The sequence below is a fragment of the Apodemus sylvaticus genome, chromosome 1 (genome assembly GCF_947179515.1).
Source record: "Apodemus sylvaticus chromosome 1, mApoSyl1.1, whole genome shotgun sequence".
NCBI lineage: Eukaryota > Metazoa > Chordata > Mammalia > Rodentia > Muridae > Apodemus > Apodemus sylvaticus.
In genome coordinates this window covers 102,280,663-102,296,341 of record NC_067472.1, presented here as the reverse complement: position 1 = coordinate 102,296,341, position 15,679 = coordinate 102,280,663, and the positions used below count along the sequence as shown (strand labels likewise).

The window sequence follows — 15,679 nt, the reverse complement described above, 5'->3', positions numbered from 1 at the left end:
TGGCTTCATCCAGCAGTTGATGAGAATATATGCAGAAACCTACAGCCAAACATTAGGCAGAAAGGGATGCTAAGATTATGATGGAAGTTAATTAATTAATTAAATGAGAGGAGAGACGTATACCCATGAAACCACACATGAGCATACATACAAATGGCAACTATGTGCATAATTTGTAAATTTCTTTTTTAACATTATTAACACATTCTACCACCACCCAAAAGAAAAAAGAAGAATGTGATATCTTTTTTTTCCCTTTACCTTTAGCCATTCTGATTGGGGTAAAATAGAATGTGAATGTAGTTTCAGTTTACATTTCTCTGATGGCTTAGGATATCAAAAAATAAATATATGTAAATATATAAGGATATGGTAATTAACTATTTCTTAGTGTTAAACGTTTAAGTACTTTATGTATTGTGGATCTGAATCCTCAAACAAGCATATAGCTACAAAAACTTTTCCCTCCTGTAAGCTGGCTTCTCACTTGAATGAAGGTATCCTTTGCTATACCTAAGGTTTTTTTAGTTGTGTAAGCCCATGTTTCTCAATTTTTAGTTTTTGGGTGAGGCAGTTTACTTTCAGTGCATTTATTAAGGCAAATGGGACATTAAGCATTTTGTTATAAAATGGCCTTTGTACCAGGTGATTTTGTTCAACAGTACATTAATGAAAAGTTCTTAGCACACAGGAGAGCCAGCTTCTCTGGTTGTGTGGGTTAGATAGACTAAAGGCACTTTCAAACAAGTTTATTTTGAACTTACAATGAGTTCCCTGGGCATAACTAACCCCATCATATGTCAGTATTGGTACTGGTATTGGTGCTCAGAGCACAGATAATCGTGGATCTCCCAATCCAACTTCAGCCACTACAATGTGCTTTTCTAATAGATATAAAGATTCAATTCCATACAGATGAAGAGATATATAATTTTCTAATTTTTAATTGTTGTTTTTCCTTTATTGAAAATAGTTTTTTTCAAATAATATATCTTGATTACTCCTTCCCCTTCCTCTCCTCCCAGTTACTTTGCATCTTCCCTCCAAATCAACCCCCTCTCTGTCTCTCATTAGAAATCAAACAGACTTCTAAAGCAAAATAATAGAATAAAGTAGGATAAAACAAAAACTAACACATTAGAATGGGGGAAAATCAGAAGGGAAAGAACCTAGAGAAAAGCTTACTAGATCAATCTCACCTAATACTCTGGGCCAGGCAATATGCAAAACTGAAGCTAGAGGTTTACTTTCATATTTCCTCGGAGGTACAGTGTTAAATCCTTGTCTCAACAACATTATAGAAGGATATAAGTACACACTAAGTAATGTATTCTACCAACTAGGGGGAATTTTTGCATTTATATGATTCAAACATATCTATTGAAAGTCATGATGATAGTGAAATAACAATGAGTACATAAAAGAAAATGGAGTATTAAAATATAAAATAATACCACAATATTAAAAAATAATCTCTTTAGTATTGTTAAGCAGAAAGTCTCTTGCAAGTAAAGTTAGCTAGCTGACTAGTTTACACTTACATAGGACTTCACAAGGACAAACCCACAGGATAGAATGAGAGAGCTGGTGCTCAGGGGCTAGAGGCTATTAGAGTTAATAAACCAAAATCAACTGCAAAGAAGCTTACAACAATGGTAGAATATGCTAAATTTTCATTTTGGTAGTTACTACAGCACTAAAAGTGTCTTTCAAAGCTCACCACAGCATGATTTGCATCTAACAAGGATGAATCACATTTGTTGATTGTGCTTTGATAATCATACTATCAATTAGCAATCACACTGAGTATATATATGTTAATAATATTCTAATAAAAGTTTTAAAAATATAGTCTTTTGTGGGTTTTACTTTTTGTTAACCATATATTTATTTAATTAATATTAATTTTATAGTTTGTGTGTGAATGTATTCTTACATCTCTAAAGTGTACCTCATACATGGATGGTGCCCATATAGGCCAGGGTATGATACTGGATATGCTGGAGCTGGGGTTCAAAGATGGGAGGCATTATGTCAGTGCTAAGAAACAAAGCTAAGTCAACCGCAAATGCAGCAACTGCCTTCCGCCTCGGAGCCATCTAGTCTCCTTACATTTTACATCGGTCTCCTATCCATTTAAAAATTCTGTTAAACAAGGACAATGGAAAGTAGAAAAGAATTATAATCTGCCTGATAATGAAACAGATAATATATACAAAACTGATAGAATATTTTCTAACATCTGACATTTTATGACACCTTCATCTCTTAGAAATCCAATTTTATAAAACAAAATTGCATCTATATCAAAACCTCAGTGGAGATATTACATGAGAAACATATAGACATTTGAATATTATCTATAACAGAACTTTGAGGGAAATGTTGTTAGGAACATATAAATATTCATAATGTAGTACAATAAAGGTATTTATTCAATAGATATATATATAATAAAGATATTTATTTAAATACATTCAAATTTTAAATTAAATAAGACAAAGATATGAATTAAAGATAAAATGTTTCAAGTCACCAAACTCTTTATTTCCAGTCACTATTATGTCACTATTACATATTGGCAAAGCTGATAATCACAAATGTCTACTCTGCCTTACACTATCATTTAGTACAATTTAAGTAGCGGCTTATATTTCATTATTATTCGTTTGATAGAATAAGGTAGATATTTTGCTGAAGACACAGAAAGATATCTATTGTGTTTATTTTATTATGTTTTAAATTATTAAAAAGGATTATGTCTAGCTATTCAGATCTTCCTATGAATTGATTTCAGAGTCTAAAGACTCTGGCATCAGGAAGCACATTTACTTACATGAGCCTATTCTATCATACACATATACAAAATTAAAATAAATCTTTTTTTTAAATAAGCCCAACCTCTCCACCATACTCACATATTATAATGCCACTTGGATAAGCTGCGAATCACAGATCATGTGTACAAATTTAATATGTCAACTGGAGTAAGAAGAGTCAAAAAATATAATTTAATAATTTCATTAATGGATATCCATAAAAATTTACTTTTCTCCTAATAGGAAGAAAAATGCATCCTACATCTACTGTCCATAATATGGAAAAGATTTTACAGTAAATATATTTGTCAGCATATTATAAGCTCATAATCTGATATGTGTGTGTGTATATATATATATTATTTATGAGTCAATTATTTATGATGGTTGTGGTAAAACGTAGAAAAAATTATTTGTAAAATGTAAATTGTCAATAAGAGATGTGTTAACTAGTTAAGTTTCAGTTCATGGCAGTCTTCTTCTGAGAGTGCACTTTTTTACTTTTAAATACAATCACTGTGGATCTGAGGACTTAGGTTCCACTCAAGGAAAACAGTCTCTGAATTCTCACTCGTATCTGTTGAGTCTTGATGCTGTATATGATGGGGTTCATCAAGGGCGGGAAAAGGATGTAAATGTTGCCCATGAGGACCTGAACCAGCGGTGAGAGATGCTTCCCAAAGCGGTGGACCATGGTCAGACCAATGATGGGGATGTAGAAAACCAAAACAGCAGAGATGTGAGATATGCATGTTTGCAAAGACTTGATTCTCTCCTCCCGGGATGCAATGGACAGAACTGTGTGCAGGATCATCACATAGGAGACAAGAATGAGCACTGCATCCAGCAACAGAGTGCAAATCACCAAAGACAGAGCATAGAAACTGTTAAAGCGGATATCTGAACATGCCATTCGAATCAAGTCTTGGTGCAGGCAGAAAGAGTGGGAGAGGAAATGAGGCCGGCAGTAATTTAAGAACTTCAGGCGGATGATACCTGGAGAAATGAGCAGAGAACTCCTACATAAGATGGCCACTCCGATTTTCATGATTCTGTCATTGGTTAGAATGGAGGAATAGCGTAGAGGGTTGCAAATGGCAATGTAGCGGTCAAAGGACATGGCCAGGAGGACGGAGGACTCCATGAAGGACAAACCATGAATGAAGTAAGACTGTGCAATGCAGGCATCAAGGCTGATCTCTTGAAGGAAGCCCCAAAGGATTCCCAGCACTGTGTGCACAGTGGACAGCCCCATGCACAGGTCTGTGAGGGCTAACATGGCCAGGAAATAGAACATGGGCTGGTGCAGGCTTGGCTCTGTTCGGATCACATGAAGTACCATGCAGTTTCCCAGGAACACCATTGCATAGATGATTGAGAAAGGAATGGCAAACAAGATGTAGTAGACTTCCAGGCCAGGAAATCCAGTGAGAACAAATCTAGAAGTACTTAAGTTTGACATCAAGAAAATCGACAGTGACAGAAAGTACAAAATATTTCTGGAGTGCTATTCTATATTACATATCATATACTCTATTAATGTGTATTTGTTTGAGAAAAATATCAATTTCCATAAGCAAATAAATAGAAACCTGATCCTTGGTTGTGTATCATCATAGAAACCTGTATTGACATAGACTATTCAGACCTAGTGTTAAAAGATACCAGGAAAGCAGGGAGTTTTATGTTGAAACAATAATGTCTATGGACTCAGGGGATTTAGATTGTCTACTGCACTTCTGAGAATCAATCCTCCAGGACATAAATGTTTATTCACAGTGAGGTCATGGTTGGTATACTCCTCAGAAGAATGTGAAATTCATGGGAAATTTTCCTCAGTGGCACTACAGAGGGACCTTCCACTGCCTTCAAGTCTTTTTTTTTAATTAATCATTTTATTTGTTTACATTTAAAATGTTATTCCCATTCCAGGTCTCCCTTCCATAAATCTTTATTTTGCCGTTTATTTTTCTCTTTTGTTCAAATTGATATTCAATCTTATAACTAACATTTATTATAATTAAGTATATCTTCCTTTTGACCTCACATATATTATAAATTCATCAAGTACACAAAAGGTGTACACATATTTGAGTCTTAAATGATCCCTATGGAAACAGACCAGCTGAAATAACATATTTGTTTTAGAATCTAAACTACTAGAAAAAAAGAATCAAAGTAGTCTTAGCTGAGTCTGTACTTTTTGGTGAGCATTTTGGTGCTTAGCTCTTACCTGAATTATTCATCTATATAAATTATACTTTGTATTTTTCTCAATCTAGAGGAGTTGTCTTTTATCAAATCAAATTTTAATGTTTATGCCCTCACTTGTCTAGCCTGAAAAGGGTATGGAGAAAAAGGAACACTCCTCCACTGCTGGTGGGGTTGCAAATTGGTACAACCACTCTGGAAATCAGTCTGGCAGTTCCTCCGAAAACTGGGCATCTCACTTCCAAACACACCTTCTATTTGATGCTTTGGCCTCTTAAGAAATACAAAAGTTTATCAAAATGGAGGAAAGCCAGTCTTCAGCTTCTATAATTGCACTCATTCTTTAATTCTAAAGCTGTTTCCCCTTTAAAGCTAGTGTTCCTACTTTATACCAAATTTCAATCTAAGAATATCTGTTTTCTCAGTTGGTATCAGTAATTATGGTTAGGATAAAAATGTGTTTAAAAATAATGAAAATGGAAAACACCGTGGAATCAGCCCCATTCCACCACTCTCTCCTTCATAGTTGAGTATCTGTACATATTCTGTTACATTCCTGTCTTAGAGAGTTTAGGGCAGACTTTCACCCATAGTCATCTGAAGATTGTGTCATTTTCACAACAGCATTTCCCTGAATTGTAATCCTTTTATATTCACCAAAATGCATATTTAAAACTACGTTCATTATGATATTCTGTTGCAGAGTGGAAAGTTACAGTAATAGAGAGTTTCAAATTCAAGAAGTTATTTTAATTTTATTAGCAAGGCAAGACCCAAAGAATAGAAAGCGAGGTGTATATTTGTCTCTGAATGTATAGAGATGTCAAGAGCACTTTGGTTATCAGAAATACAGAAAAAGAGATGTTAATTACCTGTGTAAGACTCTGGCAAGTTTTAGCTTACCAGGGACCCTCTGAGTGAGTGAACAACTTGAAGTTGGGAATTGATGCAAAAAGCAAGAGGAATTTAATGTTCCAACATGTTGGGGTGGCCCTGCACAGAGAGAGAGAGAGAGAGAGAGAGAGAGAGAGAGAGAGAGAGAGAGAGAGAGAGAGAGACTATCCAGCAAGCCTTTATGTAGTTCTCAAGGCAGCGTCCACTAGGCACAATGTGATTGGCAGAACAGTGTGACTCTTAATGTGATTGGCCTTTAGGGAATGAGGTAGGTGGTCAATGGTCACCTGGGCCTCCCTATCCACAGGTCAGTGCCCCCTCCCAGTGGTCTGAGGAATGTAATTAGCCCCTCCCTTCTGGAGGAGGGGGTGCCTATGCTCTTTATGACCCTCCTCTTTCAGAAGGGGAGATAGTGAAATTTTCCAAAGTTTCTGAGCTGATCTCTTCACATGTTTATTAGGGCTCTGCCTTTAAGAAATCTGTACTGAGTTTAGACATTTATATTCATAGTTAATTAGTTTTAAATAGGTGATAACCATTCATTTTGTGGAAATATTCCTTCAGAAATTAGAATGAACTATTTATGTATTAAAAACCTTTTCTCTGTAGAACATTAACTGCTATATCCCTCAACCTTTTATACATCAGAATATCAAAATGAATAAAGCTTTAAATATTCATGTTGGTGAATACAAAAAGATTGCAATTCAGGGAAATGCAATTGTGAAAACTGACACTTATTGACTATTTATGCAGTGTAAATGCCTCTGTGACATGAGCCAGCACATTTGGAAAAGTTGATTGATTATATGTACTTGTGGTTGCCTAACAAAACCTAGTCAGTCAAAGCCTATGACTACCAGAGATGTTTTCTAGAAGTGGTTGGCAGTAAGTTTTGCAAAATCAAAAGGGCTTAGCTCTATGTCTCAGTGATAGTTAGATAGCTGTTGTTAAAGCCATTCTCAGCTTTGTAAAGTCGAACTGAGAATTCCTGAATGTATAGGCACTATGGTAGCAGAAATAGACCAGATTGCCACTGCTGTTACTGTATTATATCTTAGGAGTCTTTCTGAACACAAAAGTTACTTTGTGAATTTTTTAAGTTAACTACCTATAGAAATTTTTGTCCAGTCATTTGTTGAGACTGAAATTTACTCTTTAAAATCAACATGGTCTTTACAGGAGTCACCAGAATATAAGAGTACTTGTGGACCACTGTAGTTCTTCATATGTGCAAGACCAGTATAAGTACCAAGACAGAGATTGATTAATTTTGGGCCTTGTAGAAAAGATTAGTTGGTCACTCCTCCATCCCATGAGAATTACACAATACTCTTTGCTTGGATGCTGAAAATGAATCATGTTCTTTAGTTATCTCTGGAAAGCTACAATGTCATTAATGTGTGAACTCACACAAAGAGATTGGAAAAATTAAGCGTTTGTGTTCCCGTGTGAGACTCTGAGCTTCCAAAAGAAACATTAAGGTAATATGAGAAGAGACTATGGGAATTGCACCTGCACATATAAGGTGACTTCTAGTTATATTTCAGCTTAGACTAGACACTATGTAAAGAAAGAAAAGATTTCCATACCATTTGACCTAGATGTGCAGAGTGTTAGCGGGAAATGCTGATTTTTTTCTCAGTCTTGAAGGTATTTCTCCCATCTTTTCTTGTAGCCATTTATAGATACAGGTATGTAAGAAACTTTTGTTCACTATAGTAGTAGTAAGTGGTAATAAAAACTCACAATGCTTATACAAAAAGAAACTAACATGTTTTTAGCATTTTTGAGATTGGTCTTTTTGTTTTTCTAATCCACACCTCTTGTCCTCCCTGCATGTGCACAACTGGCAATAACATAGATCTATATGAATGTTATATTATTTCAAAACTTAACCAATTGAGAGAAAACTAAACTACAATTAACTTAGAGGTCTCTAAAAGATTATACTCAATACTCCTTCAATGAGAACACAGAGAAATACTAACTTCTTAATAAATTTAACTTCTAATTAAAGACTAGAAGAATTCATAGAGAAGATGTTTGACCTGGGACTTAAATAAGAAACAAATATATCAGGTAAAATACAGAAGGAATGCACAAAAGTATAAAAAGATGTTTTATTTTGAATATGGTAAAGAATTAAAAGATAAATTCTCCAAACCCTAAAATTCTGTAAGCTGAATCAAAATAATAACACCCATAATATTAATATTTTCTTTATATACAATTTTGTTTGTTTTGAGATTGAATTTTAATTACATTTCTCACTTCTCTTTACTCAATTCATATATTATTTCATCCAAAATGATATTACCTTACATGGTTATTCAAGTAGAACTACGTTAGAATTTAAAAACAATTTCCCTCACTATATTAAAAACCATGTTAGATTATAGGCTAAAAATAATAATCAATTTAATAGGAAACCTATGAAAATGAATACTTTAATCACATAAGAGTATCTCATTCAGTATATATATATATATATATATACACACAGAGTGAGCGCACATTTTTCTGATATTTTATTAAATATGTAAATGTTTCCTGAAGAGGACTTAACAAAGAATATGTATATATTTAAATGAAATAAAGAATGTATACATACACACACATATATAAGCTAACATAGGAAAACAAATGGCACTTTCACCCGAATATTTCTCAAAAGTATAAAGAAATATCTTCTTTATAGAATATACTTAAAAAGCTTTTATTGGGAAAGTTTTATGTGTCTGATGTGTATATTTATTGTGTATGTTTGTAATGAGATAGATATACAAAGAGAAGAAAATGAGGGAGGGAGATGGGTTTAAAACTGAACCCTTGAAATCAAACTTTCACACATAGAAAAGATATGCAGACACTCTTGGATCTACATAAAACATTCTTATCATCTTATCAGTAAAATTCTGTATCTGAAAGATGTTGTGTGAAATCCCATTTAGTGTCTGATTGTGTGAATTTAGGTGAGAACAGAACACACATGGAATGTTCCCAGCACCAGCTGCCAGTCTAGTTGAGAAGCCATATGCCTGAGGCAGCATGCCCCATCTCAACAGCACCATCTTCAGGCCTTCAGTGCTCACTCTGACTGGGATTCCTGGCTTGGAGTCTGTGCAGTTCTGGATTGGGATTCCTTTTTGTATCATGTATATCATTGCACTTTTGGGAAATTTTCTGCTCCTAGTTGTCATCAAAGTTGAACGAAGCCTCCATGAGCCCATGTACCTCTTCCTAGCAATGCTTGGAGCAACGGACATTTCTCTTAGCACTTCCATCTTACCGAAAATGCTAGGAATATTCTGGTTTCACGTTCCAACCATATACTTTGATGCCTGCCTCTTGCAGATGTGGCTGATTCACACATTCCAGGGTATTGAATCAGGCATCTTGTTTGCCATGGCAATGGACCGCTATGTGGCAATCTGTGATCCTCTAAGACATGCATCCATCTTTAACCAGCGACTCCTCACTCAGATAGGAGTAGGAGTCACACTCAGAGCAGCCCTGCTTGTAGCTCCATGTCTCATTCTCATCAAATGCAGGTTGAAATTCTACCGGACTACTATTGTTTCCCATTCATACTGTGAGCACATGGCCATTGTGAAGCTGGCAGCAGAAGATGTTCATGTCAACAGGATCTATGGTCTGTTTGTGGCTTTCAGTATACTTGGACTGGACATAATTTTCATAACACTCTCCTACATTAGAATATTTGTAACTGTCTTCAAGCTCCGTCAAAAGGAAGCAAGACTCAAAGCCTTTAACACATGTGTTGCCCACATTTGTGTCTTCTTGGAGTTTTACCTTCTGGCCTTCTTCTCCTTCTTTACACATAGGTTTGGCTACCATGTTCCATCCTACATTCACATTCTCCTGTCCAACCTTTATCTACTTGTCCCACCTTTGCTGAATCCTATTGTTTATGGTGTGAAGACCAAACAGATTCGAGATCAAGTATTCAAAATTGTGTCTTGTTAGTATTCTTCTTGATATTTTATATACTTTTGTTTCAAATAGCAAATCTCAGTCAAACCTCTTTGATTTTGCGCTCTCTCTCTCTCTCTCTCTCTCTCTCTCTCTCTCTCTCTCTCTCTCTCTGTGTGTGTGTGTGTGTGTGTGTGTGTGTGTGTGTATGTGCACATGCGTGCAACAACATGTAAAAGACAGGTAAAGATACAGTCTACTTTGTTACCTTGGTTGTTGTTTTTTTCTATCTTACTTGTTTGAGACTGGCCTCTTATCACCTGGGGTTCACAATTAGATTGTTCTGGCAGAGAAGTCTTCATTTGTATTTCTAGTCCTTGAACTAAACTGTGTGCCATCACACCCAAGTTTTTCATATGTTGTAGTTATTGAATTCATGTTTGAGCAGCAAGCATTTAGCTAACTGAGCTACCTTGACAACTCAAACCTTTGCTCCTAATAAGTGTTTAAGTTAGCTCCCTCTGAGCAGATAATAATTTTAGTTTAAATTTGTTCTCACAGTATGGTAAAAGTTTGACTACATCTTAGTTAATTCAATCTATTTCTGTTATAGATATAATTGAAACAAATATAATTATGTTTAATCTTAATTTCCCACAAAAGACAGTTATATTTACATACAAATTAAACTCTTAATAATGAATGCTTTTCAGAAAAGTAACACTATATGCTAAACATTTTAAGTTCTAAAAAGTATGAAATGGCAATGATACCACTGCGCATGTACTTCATTTGAATGTATTTAAGTTATCACTTGCTTTTAGTTTTTGAATCACACTCAGCATCACAATTAGGATGGTTAAGTGTAGCTCATTAGTTGTATCCTTGTGAAGTGAGTATAAGGAGATGTGCTGATACTAAGGTCTACTTCCATAATTGGTTCTTAGATTTGTCAATAAAGAAGGCTGGGAGCCAATTATTGGACAGAAGGTCTAGGTGAGACTTCTAGGCCCCAAGAGGAAAAGGACACACAGGGAAAGAGAGGGACTTTTTTTCTGCCATGTTTTGGAACCAGTAGAAAGCAGCAGTCATATAAGGTCTCATTGCAGCTAGGGCTTGAAGCCTGTGCTACCAGTAGGAAGCCAGCGAGGTTCGTGAGGGCTAGCTGATACAAGCCACTAAGTTCAGGGCAGGAGGAGAAACAGAGATAGTAATTGGTGAGGGCATGCCTTTCTAGGCAGGGGATTCTGCTCCCAGCAATTGTGCCTAGCTGCAAGTTCTAAAAGAAAAAAGCTGTCTGTGTGTCCTTTATCTGGGGATTCTAGGGTCCTTAGGAAAGAGAAGTCAGTGCTGGCTGCCGAGCGGGACACAAGGGAGCCAGGAGTGAGCCGGCGGCACAGCAGCTCCAGGGCACAGGCAGCAGCATGTGTGTAAAACTACACCCAACAAATGAATATTAATTTAACAATATTTTTTAATGTATACATTTATATTTAATTGTACTCTTCTCTTTTCAAGATCATATATGATGTGGCTTATGACACACATATAATGAAATTATTAATATAAAATTAAGCCGTTTTAGGTGTTCAGGGTCAGGCACAGAGTAGTAAATCTGATCACTAATTAATAGGTTAGTTTTACACAAAACTTTTATATAAAGGTAAATTAAATAGGAATGATAGGAAACATAATATTATTAGTTCACAGATAAAATAGGAGGTACTCAAATTCAGATATTTCCATGTTTATGTTTCTGATTTCTTCATTGTTTTATATTTCCGTAGATCTTAAACCTGAAATAACTACCACACTTGCATAAATGTGTAGGGAGTATGTGTGTTTGTTAGATAATTTTTTTTCTTAAAATGAGGTTTGCTGAAAATATTTTTGCACATGGTAGTATGATGTGTTTTGAAAATACTCTAGGGTCGGGCTTGGTGGTGCACGCCTGTAATCCCAGCACTTGGGAGGCAGAGGCAGGCAGATTTCTGAGTTCAAGGCCAGCCTGATCTACAGAGTGAGTTACAGGACAGCAAGGACCACACAGAAAAACCCTGCCTCGAAAAACCAAAAAAAACAAACAAACAAACAAACAAACAAAAAACAAAAAAAACACAACTCTAAATAAATAACTAGCTTAAATGTATAATTAAAGGGGAGACAGAGCAAAGATGGTGGTTCAATTATATAGTCACCTAGAAGCAAATTGGAACACATGGGGTATTTGATAAGCTTACTCCAGCTGTCCTCATTCTGTATCTTACTTCCTTGTTATATGTTTATATTATGCTTTTGATTTTATCTTGTTATATGTATATACAAAATGATTGATAAAACTTATGTGGTTCCAGAAACCTCCATATAAAATAGTGTTTTCAGTATATAGGAAATGATGAGTTTGGATTTTTATTTTTGTAATTTCTAATTTATTATTTCATTTTTTAAAAAGAGATTTACATATCTGTTTTATGTATATGACTGTTTTGCTTATATGTATGTTTATGTACTATGCTAGCATTTGGTGCCCCATAGAAATTAAAATAAGGCATCAGATACCCTAAACAGAGTTTTGAGCCATCACTTGTGGAGCAAGTGGACTGTGCCACCAGTCAGAAGAACTGTTAAGGTTGAAGCAGGTTGTAAATCGTATAATTGAGAACAGAAGATGTTGGAACCCGTTCCCTGCCAGGCTCTACATGTTCTGGAACATGTAACCTCTCAACTCCATTGAGAGAGCTGTAACAATAGTCATGTAGTGATAACACCTGAAGTGCTTCTCCATGCAAATAAAGCATCCCTAACAGCTCAGACTGAATCAATGGAAGCCTCCACCCCTGGATCCCACCTTACCCTCAAGATATTTATAAGATCCCTATCCACATGGAATAAACTACATGAATTATTTCACCAAGAATCATTTGAAGGTGCCTGTTTTATTGAGAGGTATCACTAAAGGGAAGAGTTTTCTTTCCCAAAGCCTTCATTGCTGGACTTCCACTCCACCCAGCAGGCCTGGCTCTTGCTCTTGTTGCAACTGCTTGCCACTGTGGCTACTGGCTGCCATTCACTGTAGGGTGAAGCCACAGCCAGTCCATCACTTAGAGGCTCCTGCTGCAGCTTCTGGCCATCTGTCCCAGCTCTTGGCTGCAACAGTAGCTGTCTGCCGCTGCTAGACCTCCCCCTTAGAGAGCTGTAATGTTTTGGCTTTACCAGTCAGGCTAGGAATCCTCGGAATGAGTCCTATCTCCCTTGAGGGCACCATCAGTGGCACTCCCAGCTGCTAAGCAGGCAGACAACCTGACAAACACAGGTCCACTAGAAGAATAGAAATTACTCTTAACCACTTAACCATCTCTTCATCCCAAAGAACTATAATTGTTGTGTGCATTTATGACCATCTGTCATACCTGATTTATTTTTTGTTTCAAAATTACCATAAATGAAACTGTCTTTAAATCTAAAAGAATTCAGTGGCCTCAATAGAACTAAAAAGTGGTTTTCTACTTGGGCATCATTTGAAAGTGCTGTTCTCTAAAGGAAGTGTTTTCAGTAAGATGTTTTAACTCTTACTTGGTGTGTCCTCTACCAGGAATTCCTTACCCTGGTGTGATATTAGTGAAACAATCTGATTCTCTAAGACTAGTTTATTGTTGTTGGTTTTTTTGTTTTGTTTTTGTTTTTGTTTTACTTTGTGTGTGTGTGTGTATGTGTGTGTGTGAGTGTGTGTGTGTGTGTGTGTGTGTGAGTGTGTGTGTGTGTGTGTGTGTGTGTGTGTGTGTGTGTTCTGACACATGCATACCTCATGGCCACAGAGACCAGAATCAGGAGTCAGAATTCTGGAACCAGAATTACAGACAGTTGATAGCCATAGGACCTGTGCTGGGACTTGAGCACAAGGCCTCCTCAGGAGCACACTTAATCACTAGGTCGTATCTCTTGCTACCTATATTTTTATTGTTGTGGTCATTTCTCTCAAGAGAAATTGGGTTTTATTTTGATCTTCAGCATCCATTGTTTTCCATTCTGTAGTCAAACTATGTTATATCAATATGTGTGTGCCGTTCTGTAATTTGAATAAATCTCAAAGTGTATAAAATATTGAAACTTAGTATCACACACTTTTTCTCATAAAAGTGTCACCTAATAAGTAATGCCTTGAATGAACTTTCTCATGTTTGCCTCAGTGTTCTTACTTAATAATTCCTGAAATAAGAAATATAAAAGATAAAAATGACTTTTGGGGGAAGAATGCATAGATAAAATATACCTGTGTTACTGATGAATGAATATTTAAGAAAATAGAATTCTTTGCATACCCACCTGACAGTTGTAAACAAACAACAAGTAATGAAAATTAGGCAGAAATTCAACCCTGTATCTCATGCTGTTAGGTCCTGAGGAAATTCAGGACAAAGGACTAACTGAGGGACCTATTAACATATCAAAGTGGATGTTGGCTACTAGATTCTCCCAACATCTCCCAGCATTGCAAATACCTGTTATAGCATTCTAGCTCCTCTCCGCAGTTCTCATCCCAGCACCCTACCTTAAACTTTTGTAGCTCCCAAGTTTCCCTCCATTTCCCCATGTTCTTCCCTATATAATCCAGCCATTCTAACCATGGGCTCTCTTTTCTCTACTCTTCTATCTTCTTTAATCTCCCTTCTTCTCTTCATCTCTTGCCCTTCACTCCTCTTCCTCTCCTCTTACAACCTGGAATACTCTGATGGCCATATTCAATCTGTACTTTCCAGATGCCCCTGGCTGTTCAGATTCTCATATCTACAATCAAAATCAACTATACCTAAGAGTGGTCATGCCCTCATTTTCATTCAACAGTTATACAGAAATAATACTTTTAATAAAGAAATAAAATTTCATTAAATTTTATACTACCCTTGTAAGGTTTTGAATGAATAATAAATATGATGAAACTACAAACTGATATTTGGAATGCCTGGACTTCCCCTTGAGGATAGAAGTTAGACATCAACTGGGAGAAAACCTATCGCTGAAAATTAGCATCTAAGAATATTTCAACAAATACTCAAGGTTTTGATAATAATCTAACCTCTAGGAAATTAAATTCATACATGACGTACTTGTGCTGGGCATTTCTGTGTGTAAGAGTGGCTGTAGAATTATAGACTCCCAAGCTTACCATCTCTTCTGGCCAAGGATTCTTTTACAGCTTCACAAATAAAACACTCCATCCTCCTCTGCCATGTTGCCAACATCACTGTGAAGAAGAAACCTGAATTCTGAGTCCTCTTCTCAAAGTTCACTTCAGTGCCTTGAATATACTATATATGATACTTTCAATTTTAGATTTAAGGCATTTATATTGTGCACATATTAATGTCTTTATAATATTTCTCTCATTAGAAACTATCTTGGGATGGAGTAATATATTTAGAATCTGTGTGTAACTACGGTATTCCATCTATGAACCTTTGATGACTTATACTGTCAGCACTACAGCACAAGGTTTTAAATAACTCTACTGCCTCCAACTGATATAGATTTTCAAGTGTGTCACAGACTCATAGACTCATAGACTACCATAAAACTACACCAAGTTCTTCACTTTAGTTCTGAGGATACCCTCAAGAACTGTACATTAGCTAATTGGCTATATTTATTCCCTAGATCAGTGCTTCTTAATGTTTTCTACTCGTTAACTTTTTATTTCAAGTACTTTTAATCTACCTTCACATAGGTATATATAGTAGGCTTCTCAATCAAACATTAATCCAAGAAATCATATATTTATTCAAACACAACTTTCCCAAAAATTTGCTAGTTACTAAAGAGTA

At 35.9% G+C, this 15,679-nt stretch overlaps 2 protein-coding genes across 2 annotated transcripts; one reads left to right on the top strand and one right to left on the bottom strand.

Annotated features, from left to right (window-relative positions):
* Positions 1 to 3,351: 3,351 nt before the first annotated feature.
* On the bottom strand, positions 3,352 to 4,290 carry LOC127680849 (olfactory receptor 51V1-like). The gene has a single exon (XM_052176587.1). The coding sequence runs from the start codon at positions 4,279 to 4,281 to the stop codon at positions 3,352 to 3,354; it is 930 nt and encodes a 309-aa protein (XP_052032547.1). The 5' UTR covers positions 4,282 to 4,290.
* Positions 4,291 to 8,975: 4,685 nt separating this feature from the next.
* On the top strand, positions 8,976 to 9,914 carry LOC127680839 (olfactory receptor 52A5-like). The gene has a single exon (XM_052176575.1). It carries the CDS (start codon positions 8,976 to 8,978, stop codon positions 9,912 to 9,914), a length of 939 nt encoding a protein of 312 aa, XP_052032535.1.
* Positions 9,915 to 15,679: the final 5,765 nt, after the last annotated feature.